General features: G+C 41.4%; 1 protein-coding gene across 2 annotated transcripts in view; it reads left to right on the top strand.

The window, feature by feature from the left end:
- Positions 1–20,388, top strand: part of USP54 (ubiquitin specific peptidase 54) — a 1,809,222-nt gene that overhangs the window by 350,272 nt on the left and 1,438,562 nt on the right. For both annotated transcript variants that reach the window (XM_086922134.1, XM_086922133.1), the window contains exon 6: positions 1,513–1,595. In XM_086922134.1, coding sequence (XP_086778260.1) covers positions 1,513–1,595 — 83 coding nt within the window. The remainder of the gene's footprint in view (positions 1–1,512; positions 1,596–20,388) is intronic.

The following is a 20,388-nucleotide window of genomic DNA, read 5'->3' as shown; positions in this document are numbered from 1 at the left end:
ATTTGGTCCATCCAGATCCATTGACATCAGTCTTGCCTACGGGTTTCCCCATAGACTCCAAAGACATTCAACCGGCATCTACGACCAGTTGGGCATGGGAAAAACTTTGTCGCCTCACCTGCACTTCTATCCTATATTCCTCCGCACTACCACTCCCGAACGCTAAGTGGTTTCCTATCATGGGTGAAACACTTGTACAACGCACATTCGCCAAATTCAATATAACCAAAATAGGAGATCTATTTCCTGATGGCCACATTTTTTATCCGGATGATGTGTCTCGATTCCTAAAAACAACATTCATGGATCGATTTGTTCTCATGAGATTGGGCTCTGCTTTGCGCACTATTGCCCTTAGCTTTCCGCTTGAAACCCTGTCATTCTCTCCACTCACCATGGTAATAGAAAGCGAGCGAGGAATACATCTGATATCCAAGCTTTACAAAACGTGTGCAGATATCATTCCAGTGAACGATGTTAGAATACATACTGCACGGGAAGAAGATTTAGGCTCCCCAATCTCAGATGAACAATGGTCTTTCTGCTGCTCGGTCCCCAAAACAGTCTCAATTAACATTCGTCATAAACTAATACACTTCAAATTTTTGCGTAGGGCATACGATACTCCAGCTAGAGTACACAGAATTGACCCATGTAGGCCTCATCACTGCCCCAAATGCAATGCCCCTGGTGCAGATTTCTCCCATTTGGCATGGACCTGCCTGCGCATATCCGCATTCTGGGTGCTAGTTCATAACACTATAAGCAGTATGGTGAACGTTCAAATGATACCTCTGCCTAAAATCGCCCTGCTAGGATATGTGGTGCAATTTCCCCCCAAGATCCGCAGATTTGTCCCCATCCGCCTGTTGCTAGCTAAAAGAGAGGTTGCCATACATTGCAGTAGGAAAGCAGCTCTCTCAGGAAAAGACTGGCTGACTAGTTTAGCCTCATGCTCCATAAAAAGTTAATTATATGCAACTACGACCACCCCGCCTCCAGACCAAAAGACATATGGACTCCGGTTAGAAACTACTTGAATGCACAGCAAGCAGATCCCGACACACAGCAAGAAAAAGGCATTGTACCTACCGGTTTTGGGTAGACTGAGCCTGCATATAAGACGACCTCCAAAGTCATAGCACGCATGTATACATATTGGGTTGCGGGTGGGGTCTGGGCGAGAATGGTTCAGGGTGGATAAAGGTAGTACATGCGTTATTACTACTCATTGCCCGAGTCTGGGGCGGATTAATGACATGAGTGTATTTAATTTTGACTTTACTGTCCTACCCTGATTGTATATACTGTAATGATCGTCCATATAACTTGTGCACTACATCTTTTTCTGTAACTAGATGTAACCATATGTTTCATGGCATTGTTTGATAATCTGTGAAAATAAAGTTTAAAAAAAAAAGAAGATATCAGAAGACAGCTTGTTGGTTACTAGTTAAAAAAATGTGTTGTTTCCAGACATGATTGTTCTGCTTTGTTTAATTTTTGGTGTAGTGTGTCTGTACCAGCTGTGGAGCAACTTCGGACCCTCTTCCATTTATCCAGATGGTTCACTACATCTCCACTACTTCACTCTGGTAAGCCAGTGTTTACTGTATTGTATTGCATATTACTACATGGGTATCTATAATGCGACCTCTGTGGGTAGGCAACTATAAAATATTGTGTAAGTAAGGTTGAAAAGGGGTCACACACAGGTAATATCATGGCTAAACATATTCATGCTTCTCATTTGCAGATACTTATTGGATTTTGGATGTAGTTTATTTCTCGTTACTTGTCTGGTGCTCATTCGGGCCCTTTCTCTTCTGATTGTTCTTTCCAATAGGACAGGCAAGAGGGCTGATATCTCCATTCTCTTCTCTTGCCAGCTTTACTAGTGGGCATGTCTGACTCTTGATAACACTCTTAGCATCTGAGATCTCACTGTTTAATTTGCTTCACTTAAGTGTTTTTGCGGAAAGAGTGTTATTGGGTAAATAGGGTCTGAGGGCTCCAGGCCGCCATCTCGGGAGAACTCTTTCCACTATTAGTACACCATTAGTACAATATCAGTCACTTTGAGTGGCACTCCAGTGCACACCCTTAAGCAGATATGTGCAGGCCAGCTTATCCCTGTTTAGGAACAGCTGTTCCATGGAATGCTTACTCCTTGTAAGTACCTATAGTTTGTGTTTTCTGTGCCTTTTATTTCTCCTCCTTACTTCTCTGGTGTACATTGTGGCTCTTGCGCTTCGGGACAGGCCCACCGCCACAGGGCTAATTCTTCCTATTATCACCTCTCAATAGTTTCACTTATAGGCCTGTCTGTTTCCCACTAGAATTATAAACATCAAGGATCTCACACTTTGGTCCGCTGCAATTTAGTGTTTGTGAAGGAAGAATGTAATCTGGTCATTTTTGGTCTTATGGAATCCCGACAGCCAACTTGAGAGAACTCTTCCAGCTGACCCTTCAAGAGAATCCATTTTGTTTGAGCAGTACTCCAGTCTCACCCCTGATGGATCTTATCTAGGAACAGTTGCTGCACCAGTGGTGTGCCAAAGGGAAGCTGCCTGCATGAGTCCGAGCTTAGTTGCGAGGTTGGAGAGCAATGTTGCTCCTTCCACCTCAAATTTGAATCTTAACAAAGGTAGGATTATTGAACAATGAAGAACAGAACAACCGACCAGAGTCCAGCTCAACCAAAAAACATGTACCATCAACAATCATAGGCTGGTGCAAAACACTACCCGCACCCGTCGTCCCAAGGTGCAAATTAGTTCACAATGTTCTTGGGAAGATGGAAGGTGCACTCGTTGAGATCACTTAGTCCCAAAAATGTTCTTTCTTTATTCTGTTAATCTTTAACAAGAACGGCACAGAGCCAACGCGTTTCGTTCCAAAAAGGAACTTCGTCAGGGCTCTACATATGGTAGGCCAGTAGGCGCTGAGGAAAGTCCAAAGAGGTGCAAATGACAAGTTCACGAGAGGCACATTATGCAGCGTCAAATCAATAATAAAAATCTATTCAGTGGATGGGTAAATTAACCCAAAGTAGTTACACAATCCACGTGAAGCCGCGTCTCATCCCATGGAAGGAAAAGTGTATTCCTTTAACTAATCAGTGTGCAACCTCGCAGTACCAGAAGATAGGTGGCCAATATGATAAAGGCTTGTTACAATTAAAATGGCAGACGCAAGATGTGATTAAATATCTTGTAATTCTATTTGAATTTAGATATACAGGCGAAAACACTTATGTAGTCCAGGTGATAATACACACAAGGGATAACGAGCCGGGCAGTGGATAGCAAGTGTTACTCTTCGCGATGAGAGGCGATTCCCGGCATGGTAGCTGGAAGACTTCCGGTCCAGCGTTGTGTCTCCTCAGGCAGCCTCTCTCTCCTCCACCAAGTCAATCACAATGCTGCAATGGCAGTGTTGTGATTGGCTGGAACACCAACCGCACACACATCTATGGGGAGACCGTTTTCTCCATACAGGCAGCATGCAGCCTACATGGATAAAACGGCAGAGTGTGCATGACTGGCCCACAACATTGGGCTAGCCACTCCTCCCCGACTCGCCCACTCCCAACCCAGCCCTTCTTCTGCTTTCTCACAGTGCGAGAAGCAGACATATAAAATGGTATGTATGTAGAAGCAGACAAAGAGATCTTAATTCAAGTCAGCTACAAAATCATTAATTTCAATCAATTTTCCCAAGCAATGGCATGGATTTGCTGTTATCTGTAAAGACAGACTTAATGGCTCCATTAACTCCCCTTTATATGTTGGAACCGTAGATGCACTACAGTGTTCTTGCATCATTTCACCAGAGTATTATCTTTCCTTTTTACTTGTTTATGCCTTATGCTCCCTCCCAAATTCTAGAAGTATTTGTTCTCTTACTGTTTCACTTAAGGGAATATATGCTGGAGTTTCCAAGTCTAATAATCATTGGTGACTTCAGAATTCACATTAAAAACCAGAATGACAAACAAAGCAGCTAAGCTACAATCATCATTAGAAGACAAATGCACTTTAGCCAAAAGATCCCATGCTGGATGGTTCTCCAATCCTATACATTATTATGACCGGCAGAACACCTCAGTACAACATATTCGCTTCACTTGAAACGAAAGTTAATGGCGATTGGATTTGGGGTATTACCAAGTTTGGACGATCAACCTGCATGGAAGTATAAAGGCGTCAAAACATGTAGTTTATGTGGTGCAGCAAGGCAAGATTTCATCCATCTCATCTGTGTCTGGCCCATCTTAAAATCGAACCGAGTATTGCTACTTAAAAAAAACTTTTAATGATAGAGGCATTCAAACTTGCAGATCGGCCATCATCAAAGGACTTGGTACAACAGACCCTCAGTTGACCTGTAAGATGATGAAATTATTACTTTATTAAAGAAACAAATGGCCGAAGGAATCAGACTCTTCTAATCCAGTAATGTCTAGCAACCGCATTGAAATTTTAAAATGTTAAATGTTGTTTAATGTCAATATCTGATGAAACATTAATTCCGCCAACAATTCTATGATATAGAATCATGTTTTGCTTTTAATTGTTAACATGATAAGAATACTGTCTTTAGCTTTTAGGATAAAATAAGTTACATGCTCTTTTTCTATATTTTAAATCATTTAGACGTTTGTAATTTGTTGAACCTCGACTCCTATCATGACTTTCTTATGGTTTTTCTTAACTTAAACAATAAAGTGTTGATTGATTGACACATTAAAAACCCTAATAAGCTCCCAGACCAAAAGTTTATTCGGATCATAAACCTCTTTGAGGCATCTCAATAGGTCCAGGGGACCAAACCCATCAAAGACAAAACACTAAGGGGGTCATTAGGATGGCGGACGGACCTGCGTCCGTCCGCCACCCCCGAGGTAGAGGGACCGTCCGCATGGGCAGCGGCGGTCCCTTCATGCAAATTAGGATGTGACCACCACCCTGGCGGTCACATCCTGTATCCTTAATATTGCGGCGGGTGCTGCTTCAAGCAGCGCCCACCGCAATGTTAAAAATGCATGCATTGCATTTGCATGCACAAAGCGGCAGGCACGCGCGGTGCCTGCCGCTTTGTGCATGCAAATGCAGGGGGGTACCATATGTAACCCCCATGTGCACCCCCACCCCCCCTACACCCTGGGGGCCCGCAAGGGCCCCCCAGAAGCAAAGGTCCACATGCTTTTCCACGGCGGAAAAAAGGCAGCAGAAAAGCATGTCTACACATGCTTCCTAATTTGGCTGACGGTGTCTTGCAGACACCGCCACCAAATAGCCCTCCAAAACCCACAGATCAGCGGCGGACGGACCTGCCGTCCGTCGCTGGTCCCACTGCAATCCCACCGCCTTCCTAATCTGGCGGTGGGTGTTTTATGTGGCCGCAGTGGTGAATCCGCATCCTCCGGGCCGGCGGTGACTTCCGCCGGCCCGGAGGATGCGGATTCACCGCCATCCTAATGAGGCCCTTAATTCGATCTGGTCATCAAATAGCTGAATTTCATTCACGGACCTGGTGTGATGCCTGTAAGATAACTATCTGATTGATTTTCAAATTAAGCAACACAAAACCGTAATTCTGCCAATGACCCCATTTTACTCAACTCAAGGGAGTGGAAGAAAATATTTCGAGTAATGTAATCAGGGCACTATATCCTCTAGTAAGCAGTTCCTTTAGGTTGAAGGTGGTTTCTGAAGGTCTAAAGTTCTTTAATACCTAGTTTCTGCAAGCTCTGGATCAAGCGCTCCCTACCAAGTCTCAGAAACGCCATACATATAGAGCCCCAGCAAATGGTTTTCTAACAACCTAAGGCAGTGAATTAACCCCAAGACAACAGTAGGGCAACTGGAGAGTCTCTTTTGACAAGGTAGACCTTATGACATATAAACAGCAGCTCAAAATGAATAAAAGAGTTATTCAGGGCCAGTCTTTCTATGCAGAAAAAATCTTAAGTCTAACACCGCTAGAGTGCTGTCTAAAACAATGAAAACATTCCTCAGTCCATGTTGCGCAGTCACAACTGCCCTTTCGTCCCAAGAATTTCAGATAGAACTTGCTTAATTGTTGTCTTCTTAAATATCAATAATTACACATCTTTTCACTCCACTTTACCTTCTTACTCTTGGGACTGTTTTCTACCCACAGAGCTTTCAGTTTTAGTTTATATAATTGCTTCATATTTTGCTGACACGGCAAAACAAAAATAACAAAAAGACATTACATATACATCTCATCGCTTTCAAACCATTATGATCACTAATACAAACCAAAAAACCTTATACAAAAACCTCACATCAAGTGGCAGTTCTAAAATTGTTTCACTAAAGAAGTATCACAAAAAAACATGAGAAACTGTCAGATCTGATGCATCCCCAAACAAAATCTCTTCAGAATTGTAATGATGCACAAAGGGGTCAACCTCTTGTTAGCCCTGATTCAGAGAATAATCAAACACAGAGTGAAGGTAGAGCAAGCGAGGGAAAGGGTATTTGGAAAGGGGGACAGCAGGGAGTTTGAAATCTGCAAAAAGAAGGAAATGCACATCAATTCTGTGCACAAATACTACTCTCAGGTAAGTCTCGCTTGTACATCTATATATACCTTAAGAAACCAGGCAGACCCTGCTACCAGATATTCCACCTCACACGTCAAGAACTCAAACACCTGATAGCCTGCTGAAACCTGTAAGCACAAAAATAGAACAATTTACACTCATCCTTCCAGCAGGAGGCAAGATGGCCGCTGAGCTGTTGTGCTGAGAGGTCGCACTCTCCTTCTCTCTCAGAATGAACTGACATACTAAGAAGAATTTCGTGCCACCCATGAAGAAAGGTACTAATGGAGACCGGGCATTGCTGGTTTGAAAGGATATCCCTTAAGAAGCAATTACTACGGATTGGGCAGGTTTGGAGTCGGTTGAAAGAAGGACTCTCGAACCTGGTAAAAAAGCACCAGTATATGGCTCCTAAACCGCCCACACGAATGGTTAACCAAGAAAAAGTGAACGACAGAACTAGAAAACCCCCCGACACTCCAATGGCAACGAAGACAGGGGGAGCCGGCAGCGCGAAAGGGGATTCCCTGATAGGAAAGAATACCGGCGCGATCAGGAAAATAATCCCCCCCCCGGCGGAAAAAAACAAAAAGAGCGAAACACGGAAACAAAGCACTATTCCTAAAATAAACAGTACGGCGAGTAAGAGCACGCTACTGACAAAGGGAGACGAGCAAAAGGCTCGAGATTCAAGTATGCGCCAGCCTACCATGTCAGAGATGCTAGCAGGGAAGCCCATGGAAACAGCAATTGCAGGAAACCCGAGCTCTCTCCGCGAGTCAGACGCTGTCATCCCGGCAGCTGGAAACGTCTTCGAGGACGTAATCGACAAGGAAGACGCGAAGGTGGTTGCCAGGCAACGGGCTGAGCCGGCGCGGAGAGAGGCGCAGAAGGCTGCAGCACCACAGACAGACGGTGCACACGCAGGAGCTCGCGCTGAAGAGGAAATACCAGCGGGAGATGGAGGTAAAGGGGTGATTGACAGTGGAGGAGTGGAAAAAGGGAATATAAGTGCCAAGGGAGGCACCACAGCAGATATGCTTGGCGCATTAATGCAAGTCGAGAAAGAGATTAATGAGTCCCGGAAAGTGACTGGCTCATGGGGGAGCAGAGAAAGCATAGCGAGCTCAGAAAAACAAAGTCTTGAAGGGGGGATTAATATAATTAAACATCCCCACGGAGGGGGAGACTGTACATCCCTAGAAGGGGAGGGTGAGTTCTACTCTGTAAATGAAGATTCTGAGTCGTTGTCATCAGCAGAATCAAATACAGAGGAAGATGAAGGTACAGAGTCAGGCATAAGCACTTCTGGCAAAGAATCCACAATGAAAAAGAGGAAGCATACCAAAGTGGAGAAACGTCTCCTGTGGGACTACTCAGCGACTTCTCAAGCATATCAGGAGGAGGATACGCATGCAAGCATGGCAGAGAGAGCATCAAGTGGCAATATCCCTTCCCAACAAGACCCTTTGCAGACTTTATTCTCGACACTGAGGCAGATGCAAAACGAAGCAAGAACAGAAAGCCGTAGAGCAAGGCAGGCGTCAAAGAAAATACAGAACAGCCTAAGGAAGGTTAATAAATTGTATGATGAGCTGGTGGACAGAGTTACAGAGGTTGAGGAACGGACAGGGAAGCTCGAAGATGACGTTGGGAGATGGCAATCATTTAAGACAGAACATGAGAAAATGGCAGAGGACATGCGCTGGAAGATGGAGGATTTTGAGAACAGGCAGAGGAGGAATAATGTCCGCCTTTTGGGTGTGGAGGAAGGGGCAGAGGGGCAGGATGTCAGGCAGTTTGTGATAAATCTCTTGAGTGGCGCATTCCCAGAGTCCCAGTGGCAGTGGGAAACAGAAATACAGAGGGCGCACAGGTTCCCTTTTACACTAAAGAGGGTGGGAGAAGCAGGAGGAGCAGGCAGAGGTGGGCAGAAAAATCATCCAAGGGCTATACTAGTCTATGTTGGAAACTTTTTGCTCAGGGAAGAGATTTTAGCTGAAGCAAGGCCAGAGAGTAGGAGAACTTTTGAGAACAATACCTTTTTTGCCAGGCCTGACTTCTGTCATTTTACTGTAGAGAGGAGGTGGAAGATGAGGCAGTTGATTGCACCATTTCAGGCTCTAGGTATGGAGGCGTATCTACTTTACCCTGCCAGATTGAAGGTAATTGTTAGAGGGAAAACTTGGATGTTCAACTCGGAAATTAAAGCGGGGCTCTTTCTAGAAGAGATGAAGAAACAGAAAGGAGCGTGAGAGCCCGGGTAGGACATAGGACATAGTGAGATCAGTGGGTGGCACGAAAAGGTAAATGATTGGGAGAAGGAAGCGACTTGCACAACATAAGGCGGGCACACATAGGTCGGCTGACCTATTTGCCTGTGAAGGGGGGGGGAGGGGAGGGGTGAGCAGAGCAGGGGCGGAGAGGGAGGGAGGTGAGGGGGGGGGAATAACAACTGGTTGATTATGATTTTGCACATTGTTATGTTTTTGGGATACAGAGGAGATATACAGACTGGTTTGTGGTTGACAAAGAATGTTTTTTGTTGTTGGTATCTACGCATGTTAACACAATGGCATGTAGGATAGCGTCAATGAATGTGTGTGGCTTAAATGATTTAAATAAGAGGATGAGGGTGGCTGCATATTTAAAAACCCTGCGGTTGGATTTGGTATGTTTGCAAGAAACCCACATTGAGTTAAGTAAGATAAATCTTTTGGAGCAACTTGGGTTCAGGGTATTGGCTAGCTCTAAACAAGAAACTAGGACCAGAGGAGTGGCAATTTTGGGTAGGCATAGGGATATGGTAGTAGGGAAAAAGAAGGAAGATAAATGGGGAAGATGGGCTATAGCGGAAATATGCTTCAGGGGTCAGAAAATATCATTAGCCACAATTTATGGATCTACTGAAGACGATCCTGAGGTATTTCAGTTTCTTGATGCAGAGTTGGCTCAGTGGCCTGAACCCATAATTTGTTGCGGTGATTTTAACATACATGATTCGGAGAGCTCATTTACGCGGATAGATGCAGTTTATAGAGGGAGGAAAAGGAAAGTGTTCAGGGCTCTGGCTGATATGGCTTTGAATAACTCATTGATTGATCCTTGGGTAAAACTACATCCTCATCTTGATGGAAGCACTTTTTTTTCGGCCCCACATAAAGTATTGGTTAGGCTAGATTACTTTCTTATAACTAGCTGTATGTTAGCTGGGACACAGATTGAGAAACTTCCAAGGGTGATTTCAGACCACAGTCCAGTAATACTTACCATTAAAAATAATTACTTACAAAGAGCACCCGCACAGTGGACTTTTGAGAGAGGACTTTTAAAAGATCCAACATATAAGGAGCACATGTCAAAGTGGATTAAAGGGTTTTGGGATATCAATAGGGGGACAGCAGCTATAGGAGTAGTTTGGGATGCATTTAAGGCGGGAATAAGGGGAGAAACATTGAGCTTTGTCCTGGGAAGACAAAAAAGAGAAAGGGAAAGGAGAGAGTTGATAGAACATAAATTACTAAGGGAGGAGGAGAATTTAAGCAGGGTAATAAGAAATAATCTACCTTTAGAGGAATGCCTGCTTGGAATAATAGCATTAAAAGCAGAGGCAGTGGAAGGCCTGGCCAGGCAGGCGGTAGACAAATTCTTGTCTAATAAGGAAAAGACATACGAGCTTAGCGAGAAGGTAGGGCGGGTGCTGGCAGCTAGAACTAGGCAGAGAACAGCTGAAGCAGGAGTAAAAGAAATACGGGATACACAGGGAAATCTGGTTATGGAGACTGATGCAGTAAGAGAGGTATTTAGGAAATTCTACGCAGATTTATATACTCCAGAAGATCGAGGAGTATTTGGGCAATATACCCCCTCCGACGATTTCAGAAGAGGATAAAGAAATACTAGATAGTCCAATATTGCTAGCAGAGGTGGAGGAAGCTCTTGACAGTTTGCCGAAAGGCAAAGCGACAGGACCAGACCAAATTCCGCTAGAATTTTATCAAATTTTTAAAAATGAACTCTAGGCAGATATGTGTATAATTATGCAACAAGCACAAGTAGGAGACCTTAGCCCAGAGTCTTGGGGGGGGGGGGGCTGATATAATAGTTATTCTAAAAAAAGGAAAGCCATCAGAAATGCCAGGGTCGTATAGGCCAATTACATTAATGAACTCGGATATCAAAATATATTCCAAGATTTTAGCAAAAAGATTGGCTGGGATTATTGAGCAGTTAGTGACCCCTATCCAGCACAGCTTTATACCTGGGAAAGGGACTACGCAGCATGTAAGGACTGTGATTACAGTATTTGACCACGCAGAAATACTAGGAGATCCTGTAGCAGCACTTTTCCTCGACGCTGAGAAAGCATTTGATAGGGTGGATTGGGAATATCTTTGGTATGTAATGAGATGGTGTGGGCTGGGTGAATCCTTTATAAAAGCTATTCAGGTATTGTACAGGAACCCAGCAGCAAGAATAAGGGTGAATGGGGGGCTTTCAGACGAAGTAAAAATCGCTAGGGGGACTAGACAGGGATGCCCTTCCTCTCCCCTATTGTTTGCATTATACCTGGAACCATTTCTGCGTAGGTTGGAGGAGAATGAAAGGATACCTCCAATGAGAATAAATGAAAATATGGTGAAGTCCTTAGCCTACGCAGATGATGTGGCAATTTTAACTCCAAACCCTATCCTAGCTATAAAGGAGGTAGAGTTAGAGGCTCAGGAATTTGGGAAATTATCAGGGTACAGCCTAAATAGAACAAAGACTCAGATTATTAAGAACAGATATACTCCTTGTGCTGATAATAGGGTGGTTAACTCAGCAGTATATCTAGGAGTAGTATTAACTGCAAGTCTGGAGAGAGTAGTAGAGATGAATTTGGATCCTCTAATAGGTAAAGTTAAAAAAGATCTAGAAAGGATGAATAACCTACACCTTTCCTTTATGGGATGCACAAATGTTGTCAAAATGTTAATCCTACCTAAATTCTTATATTTTTTTCGTACTATCCCTTTAGTTTTTGAAGCTAGATGGTTTAATTTGATAGAAAGGGTACTGAACAGATTTATTTGGGCACATGGAAAGACCCGAAGAGCGTACAGGTATATGACCCTACCAAGAGAGAGAGGGGGCTGGGGAGCCCCTGATTTTAGGTTGTATCAGATGGCTGCTGCATTACAGTACATGCAGGGCATAATTGGGGGTGGAGGAAGCAATGTGAGGGTTGCGACTATGTCCACAGAAGTGTATGCTATCATACTGGGGGCTGAGGCGGAAAATAATTTGTTAAATAGAGTGAAATTTGGATATTATAAAAGAACAAGGTTTAAGACCCTGATGGCAGCATCTAGGATATGGAACACATTCCTTAAAAGAATGGGAATGGGTAGATACAATAGGTATGTTAGGCTCTATAAAAATAGATCTTTCCCGGCAGAAATATTTGCTGATTCAACAATGTTGGGTTGGACACAGAAAGGGATAGAACAGATTGGGGATATAATGGATGGGGATGGGGTAATCCAGTTTTCAGACCTTAGTGCTAAATATGGGGTTGAGAGGAAGGATTTCTTTAAATACTTGCAGGTAAGGAGCTTCTTATCGCACAAGCAAGGTGGTAGGGAGGGGTTTAATAAAAATGAGCTTCTGGAAAAGATAAAAGTAGGAGGGGATTGCACAATTAGATCTTTTTATGCAATATTAACCAAAGGGAAGGTGGACGATTTGGAGAAAGTTAGCATTAAGTGGGTTGGAAAGTTGGGAGTGGACCCAGGAAGTTTGCAAGAGTCTTTGAATTTGGGATGTAATATTTTGTGCTCTGGACCCCTGCAATCACAACACTACAAGACGTTATTTTCATTGTATTATACCCCAGCTAGAATAGCCAAGTGGGGAGGGACCACTGGTATTACTTGTCCACGGTGTAATGCAGTAGCTGCAGATATTATTCATATGTTTGCCACTTGCCCCCAGCTATACACCTTGATTCGAAGTATAGAAGATTTTATTAATAATACTCTTGATATAAGAATTAAACTAACATCTAGGATGATATTGTTTGGAATAGATAATCAAGATGGATTGGACCATAAAGAATTTATGTTTATAGCAACTGCAGTATTGAGATTATCAATTGCAAGAGTATGGCTGGATAAGGTACCCCCTGATTTACAAGTTTGGCTGTCAAATTTGTTAGCTAGCTATAACCTTGAGAGAGCTATATATGCACGGAAGGGGAAAAGGGGAAGGAGACTTGGGTTGAAAATTTGGGAACCAATAATTAAATGGAAGGAGAGGATGGCAGCGTAAGATACCGTAATGTAATGAATAGCAAAGGTTAGAATTTTGATTTATGATATGGTGGTATAATTATACTGTTTATATTGTTTATATTGTTTTGGGAAACTTCAAACCAGCGATATATATTGGATGTAATCTGTAAAATGTATAAAAGTATGATTTGTAATTCAATGTGCAAGTTAACAAGAAAAAGGGAAAAATAAAAATATTTAAAAAAAAAAAAAATACACTCATCCTTCCTTCTCAAATCCACAACACCAATAGAGATAGTAACATGACTAATCCATATTCATACATAACTCACACAACATATAACAGAACATCGACATGTAGAACACAAAATGGTCTAGGAAAGTCTTGGAACAAGGAATAATCGTAGTAAAAATTTCAGAGTCTCGTAAGTTCTTTCTTAGTCTTCACGCTCACAATGAACGCTAATCCAACAAAAGGGATATAAAAACTCCCACGACTTCAGATCAAAGATACTAAAGTATATATGCAAATGGAGGTTTGTAAAAAGGAAAAAAGAACCAACAAACGTGCTGAGAGTAAATAAATGTCTCCAATCCAGGAAGTAGTTCGTAATCACCATTCTAGCCTAAAGTGGAAATTTATGGCCCTCCTCACCTTCACTTTTCTCTCAACCATACCCAACCCAGAAATCCTTCACATAACACACAGGAATTTGACTTCATGCACATGAAAGTCGCACTTACTCAACTTGCAGTACAACTGATGTTCTCTCAACTTTCGCAACACCAGCGAAACATGATCCACAAGAATTTCTTAATTCTCTGAATAAATCAGGATATCGTCAATGTACACTACCACAAACCTGTCAACATATTCTTTCAAGACATCGTTGAGAAAAAACTGGAAGGCAGCAGGGGCATTGCACAACCCAAAAGGCATGACCGTGTATTCGTAAAGCCCATACCGTGTCTTAAATGCTGTCTTCCATTCATCTCCCTCTCTCATTCTCACCAAATCGTAAGCCCCCTTCAAGTCCAGCTTTGTATACACAACTGCTTACTTGACCTGATCAAGTAATACTGACACCAAAGTAAGAGGGAACCTATTTCTGATAGTATTCTTGTTAAATTCTGCAGTATTCTATGCACATTCTTAGGTCACCATTCGCTTTGGAAATAAAGAAAAAAGGAGACACAGAAGGGGAATACGAAGGTCTAATTAAACCAATGTCAAGAAAATGATCCAAATACCCTCTCAAATGTCTTGTTTGTGGTTCAGACAAAGCATACAATCTGCATGACGGTATGGTGGCCCTATCTATTAAGTCAATCTGGCAGTCATAATCTCTTTGTGACGGGATTGTTTCTGCCCTAACCTCACTGAATACATCCTCAAACTATCTATACACTAACAGCAGTGCTACCTCTTTTTCAGCAGCGGAAGCAATGCACCATGGGAGGGCTAAAGCTAATGCCTGTGTATGGATGTCTATTAAACAGGATGTAATGCATTCTTCAGATTGGAATATCACTGATTTGCGCTTCCAGTCAATGGTAGGTTTGTGATGCCATAACCAACGCATTCCCAATATTATTTCTTATTGGGGTGCCTCGATGATATTTAAAGAAATGGTTTCTTCAGGCCTATGTCTTATGCTGATGACTGATAATCCAATTGGTGCGGTTTGTTCAGTAATCGGGCCAGACTTCAACGGTTTGCCATCTGCGGCCAATTCCTTCTCCAGATTGTGTTTGGAGATGCAACTCAATTCCAACTTATGTACTAAGCCTGATAAATGAAGTTACCGGTGACCCTCAGAATCTATCATAACCGCTACTTCATGCCTCTTGTCTTTACCCTGCATTAACATTTGAAGCACTATGTGGGATTCGGATTTGCGTGTTTTTACCACTGATAGTGAAGGAACCTTCCAGTTATTTTTTACAGAATTGGATAAACGAGTGTGGAGACTCTCCTTTTGCTCCATAACCAAAACTGCTACCTTCTTATTTACATAAGGATGCAATGTTTTGGGTTTTGAAGGGCATTTGCCGACAGAGTGGCTTTTTTTCCGCAATACGTACATTGCTTGTTCACTCTTTAAGCTTCTCTTACCTCATTAGAAAGAGGGGATTGAATGGCTCCCACTTCCATAGCCTTTACCTGAGTTTCAGGATAAATAAGGATCTTTTATATCCCTTATCGTATTTAACATACGTCCTGTAGTGTTTGTGTTTATCCCCAGCTCTTTCGGTTAATCTATGATCTAGTCTCAAGGTAAGATTCATTAAATCAATACAGGTAGTGGATTGAGGCTCTGTCTGGGCCAGAATATCCTTCATCTCTTCTCTAAGCCCTTGGTAGTATAGTGACATTCTTTTTTCCTCAGGCCAAGCGGTCTCTGCCAATAATCAATTGAAAGTAGTTAAGTATGTGACCAGATTTTTCTTTCCCTGCTTCAACTCCAATAGTTCCTTATCTGCGCTAAATGTCGTAGCTCTCCTATCAAACACTCTTTAGAATTCACTCTGAAAGGCGTTCCAATCTGACAGTACAGGATCATCATTCTTGACTAATGGTATTGCCCAATTTGCCGCATCTCCCGCAAGATAGGAAATACCAAAGCAACTCTGGAGTTATTATTTGGGAAAGAAGCCGGTTTTCAAGAAAAATTTAACATGACTTGAGTCAAGAACACTTGTATCTTATGCTGATCTCTGAATACCTCTCAGGTGTAGCTAGTGGCATAGGAGGAGTAACATGCACTTGTATCTGAGGCGCTAAAGAAGTGATGTCAAAGGGATTTCAGGTTTGTCGTTCTAACCCCTCTTTAAGGGCCACAGTTTCTACATTGGAGGCTACCAACTCCTGTTGCACTAGTGCCAGAGCTTGCATTACATCATCTCTGTGCAACACCCCGATTGGGAAGAGTATATTATTTCTTGGGTGCGTAATTCTGTCGGATCCACAAATGAAATCTCTTCAGAAACAGAATGATGCACAAAGGGGTCCACCTCCTGTTAGCCCTGACTCTGAGAATAATCAAACACAGACTGAAGGGAGAGCAGGCGAGGTAAAGGGTATTTGAGAAGGGGAACAGCAGTGAGTTTGAAATCTGCAAGAACAAGGAAACACTCATTAATTCTGTGCACAAATACTACTATCAAGTAAATCTCGTTTGTCCATCTATATATACCATAGGAAACCAGGCAGACCCTGCTTCCAGGTATTCCACCCCACACATCAAGAATTCAAACACCTGATTGCCTGCTGAAACCTGTAAGCACAAAAATAGAAAGATTTTCACTCATCCTTCTGCTCAAATCCACAACACCAATAAAGATAGAAACATGACTAATCCATAATCCTACATACTTCACACAACATATAACAGAACATCGACATGTAGAGCACAAAATGGTCTAGGAAAGTCTTGTAAGGATTCTTCTTGGGAACAAGAAATAATCCTAGTAAACATTTCAGAGTCTCGTAATGCCTTTCCTAGTCTTCACGCTCACAATGCAAGCTAATCCAGTAAAAGATATAAAAACTCCCACGTGAGTTCAGATCAAAGATGATAAACAATATATGCAAATGGAGGTTTGTATCCAAAGGAAAAAAGAACCAAAAACTTGCTGAGCGTAAATTAATATCTCCAATCCAGAAATTAGTTCGTAATCACCACTCTAGCATAGAGTAAAAATGTATGGCCCTCCTCACGCTCTAGTGAGTACCACATTGTTTGGAAAAAAGAGCTCCCTGTTCTTTGCTCTGACCGCTTCCGTATCTGCGACTCCACGCATGAAACTAAGCAGTAAAAATTATTAATATCCCCTGAGAACAGCCCTCCAAGGCTGTCTCATTCAGGCACAAAGAACCCCCCACCAGGGCTCCGTAGTGCCAAGTAAATGAAACCTTGAATGGTTTCAAAAAGCGGACCGCTCTGCTTCGGCTTCCATCCTTCCTTACCTCAGGAAGAAAATGGCACGAAGGTTCCCAGGAACGTTTCACCCTGGACTGGCTCTGCATCCAGGAGACCTCAGCACCACCAAACAACTGGAAAGCACACTCCAACTCCGACAATCAATTATGCACGGAAATCCTTGTGTGTCCTCCGTTTTTATCCCATGAGCCTCCAGCTGATGGCGCCATGGGATTTGTAGTCTCTCCTCCCCCACATCGCACTCGGAAGAAACTCCTGACAGAAACAGTTATTACCTTTTAGTTTAACAATTAACAACAAGACACTAATTAAGTGATGTAGTGCTACATTGTGAACAGACATTTATACAATACCCTGAATAATATGCTTAATAAGAGAGAAAATATGTTTTGTAACCGACTGGAAACATACCATATTATCTGCCTCATAAATAATTATTTGTTCTTATATAATAATTGTTCCTGTTCGTTTCTAATCCATTATCAAAGGCTTAACCGGTTATGATATGATCTTGTTAATTCTCAATATATTCCTGGTGCTGTTGGGTCATGGTAACAGCAAATCTATATTTCGCTTTAAACGTAGAAAAACGGTAACCCCCTGTTAGAAACTGGAATGTAGGTTGATAGGGATATGATTCCTACTCAAGCAGCAACCACACAATGCAGTGTAAGAAGTAGGAAAATCCTAAAGTAACATGTGCTCACCCTGTGATAGCTTGGCACAGAGCAGTCAGGCTTAACTTAGAGACCATGTGTAAACTATTAGAGCAAAACGTTAAAGAGTAAAACAGTGAAAGCACCACTCAAAATTATTCCACACCAGACTAGGAAAATTGAGATTACTGTAATAAATAAAACAAGACCAAATAAAGAAAAATCCAATAAGTATAACTTGAGATATGAATCTTTTTTTTAAGTTTAAAGTTTATTAAGAGAAAAGGTATAATATAGATAGAAAAATAACATTATACAGCAGTCTGATAATTGCTAAAGGGGGAAAAAAGGGAGGGGTATCTAAATAAAACAGTACAAATAAGAAAAATACCTGAATAATAAAACATAATATTTCAACAAGAAAGCAGTATGCTTAAAACTATAAGGCAAAAAAGTTCAAAAATGTACAATAATGAGAAAAATAAAAGGAGTAGGAACAAGTAGTACATTTGAAAAAATAAAAGATGTGAAGGCAACAAAGAATTCATGGAGGGTTCCGAACTTCATCTGAATTAGAAGATAATGGTCAAAGGGGAAGCAATGTGTGTTAAATAGGAGGATAAGGGGAGCCATAAAAGATCCCTTTTAATTGCTAAAGAAATAGGAGTAACATTATTAGTATCTAATCTATGATGAAAACAAACAGCATTCCACCAAGCTTTGAAAGTAATCTTATCAGCTTGTTTCTAATTTGAAGTGATTAAATGAAGGGCAATGGCAAGCAATAAGTCAATTAACGAGGGGTTAGAAGTTGATAATGGACAGGAAGGTGATAGAGAGCCCAAAAAGATGTTGGAAATGGAAAAAGGGATTTGGGTATTAAAATTTGTATTAATTTGGGGCCAACTAACAACCAAATACTAGAGAGAGAGGGTCAATCAAAAAGCATGTGTTTTAAATCAGCAGAGGGTTCTTTACATGACCAGCAATTGGAGGATAAATCACTGGAAAAGGAGGCTAACTTCATTGGGGTAAAAAAAGGCGTTTATAAATTTAAAAAAAGAGTCTGAGAGGTATTAGCTGCTCTTGACGTTTTATGAATTTTTAACCACAATTTATCCCAAAAAGAAGTGGACCAACATTCAGAAAGATATTTTTCCCAGGCCAATTCAGACTTCGTCTTGGTTCTGTCCAAGGAGAAGAACGAGGATCTATAGAGAGAAGAAGCCGATGTAGTTGAAGATAATAAAGGGAAAAGATTAGAAAATCTAGGAGGAATAATGGGTGTAGGCGGTAAGGATAGAAGATATTAAGAGAGAGAAGGAAGGAGGGATTCATACTGTGATTTACAAGAAGAGGGTAAAGAGAATTTTAATTGAAGATCAGAAAATAATAAGGGTGTATTATTAAAAACTAGTTGAGAGATCCAGAGTAAACCTTTGAGTCTCCAAGTTTTCCAATAAATAGTCTGGCCCTTGATACGTAATAGGTGATTATACCAGATAGGTTGATGAGCTAACGAGATAGAAGAAGGGTAAGAGGATGGACGAAGGGTAATTAATAATTTACGTGTATGAGAGATCACTAAAGGGCGGAAAGAAGAGAGATTATTAGTGAAAGCAAGAGCTTCATTAAAATGAATAGGGGCTATAAAGTTTTGTTCAATAGGCAACCACAGAGGAGGATGAATAGAATGATCCAGATAAAGCCAACAAGAGGACTGTCTCAGAGAAAAAGCATAATGATATGATTTGAAATCCGGAAATTTGAGGCCACCAGACATTTTGTCTGCTTTAAGAGCGTTAAGAGCTATTCTGGGGAATTCATTTTTCCAAAGGAATTTGTTTAAGATTGAGTCATGTGCACTGGGACCATAGACGCGAGATAAAGAATTAATGGGGATAGCATCATCTTAATAGAATCTAAGCGACCGCACCATGAAAGGAAAAGTGGATGCCAACGGTCAATAGATGTGGAGAGATTTTTAGAAAGAACATCAAGCTTTTCTTTTAAGGTTTCTGGAATAGTAGGGAAAAAACATATTCCTAAATATTTAATTTGATAAGAATTCCAAGAGAAACCTGTAGAGGTAAAATCTTGTTTCAAAGAAAGAACATTTAAAGGGAGAATTTCACATTTGTCCGAATTAAGACGATATCCAGAAAAATGCGAAAAAGTAGCAACTTGGGAAAGAAAAGCTGGAAGAGAAGTAGAGGGATTAGAGCAATATAGAAGTATGTCATCAGCGTAGACGGACATTTAAACATGAGTGGTATTAAGTTTAAAACCAGTAATCCTGTCGTCCAATTGAATTTTGGTTAAAAAAGGTTCTAAAGCAATAATAAATAAAAGAGGAGATAAGGGACAACCTTGACGGACTCCCCTAAAAGGAGGAAAATAATCAGAAGTTTTCCCATTAACAAAAATAGAGGCTTTAGGACCAGAATATAATAGTGAGATAAGAAAGATGAATTTAGTAGGAAACCCAATCCATTTAAGAGCCTGAAACATAAAATCCCATCCAATCCTGTCAAAAGCTTTCTCAGCATCGAATACTATCGCGGCAAGGGGATAGCTGAGGGAAGAGGCCTTACTTAAGATGTTAAAGAAAAACCTGGAATTGTCTGAAGATAAACAACCTTTGACAAATCCCGATTGTTCCGGGCCAATAATATTGGGTACAATGGGATCACTACGGAGAGCAAGGATTTTCACAAACATTTTATGGTCCAAATTAACTAATGAGATAAGACGATCATTTTTACAAAAAGAAGGATCTTTATTCTCTTTGGGAATTAAACATATTACAGCATCCTGAAAATAACCTGAGGAGGACTCTTCTGAAATAAAAAATTGATAAAGTGATAACAAATGGGGAAGCAATAAAGATGCGAAGTGGGAGTAAAATTCAATGGTAAAACCATCCGGACCTG

The sequence above is a fragment of the Lissotriton vulgaris genome, chromosome 5 (assembly GCF_964263255.1).
Source record: "Lissotriton vulgaris chromosome 5, aLisVul1.2, whole genome shotgun sequence".
Classification (NCBI taxonomy): domain Eukaryota; kingdom Metazoa; phylum Chordata; class Amphibia; order Caudata; family Salamandridae; genus Lissotriton; species Lissotriton vulgaris.
This window is presented reverse-complemented; position numbering and strand designations above follow the sequence as displayed.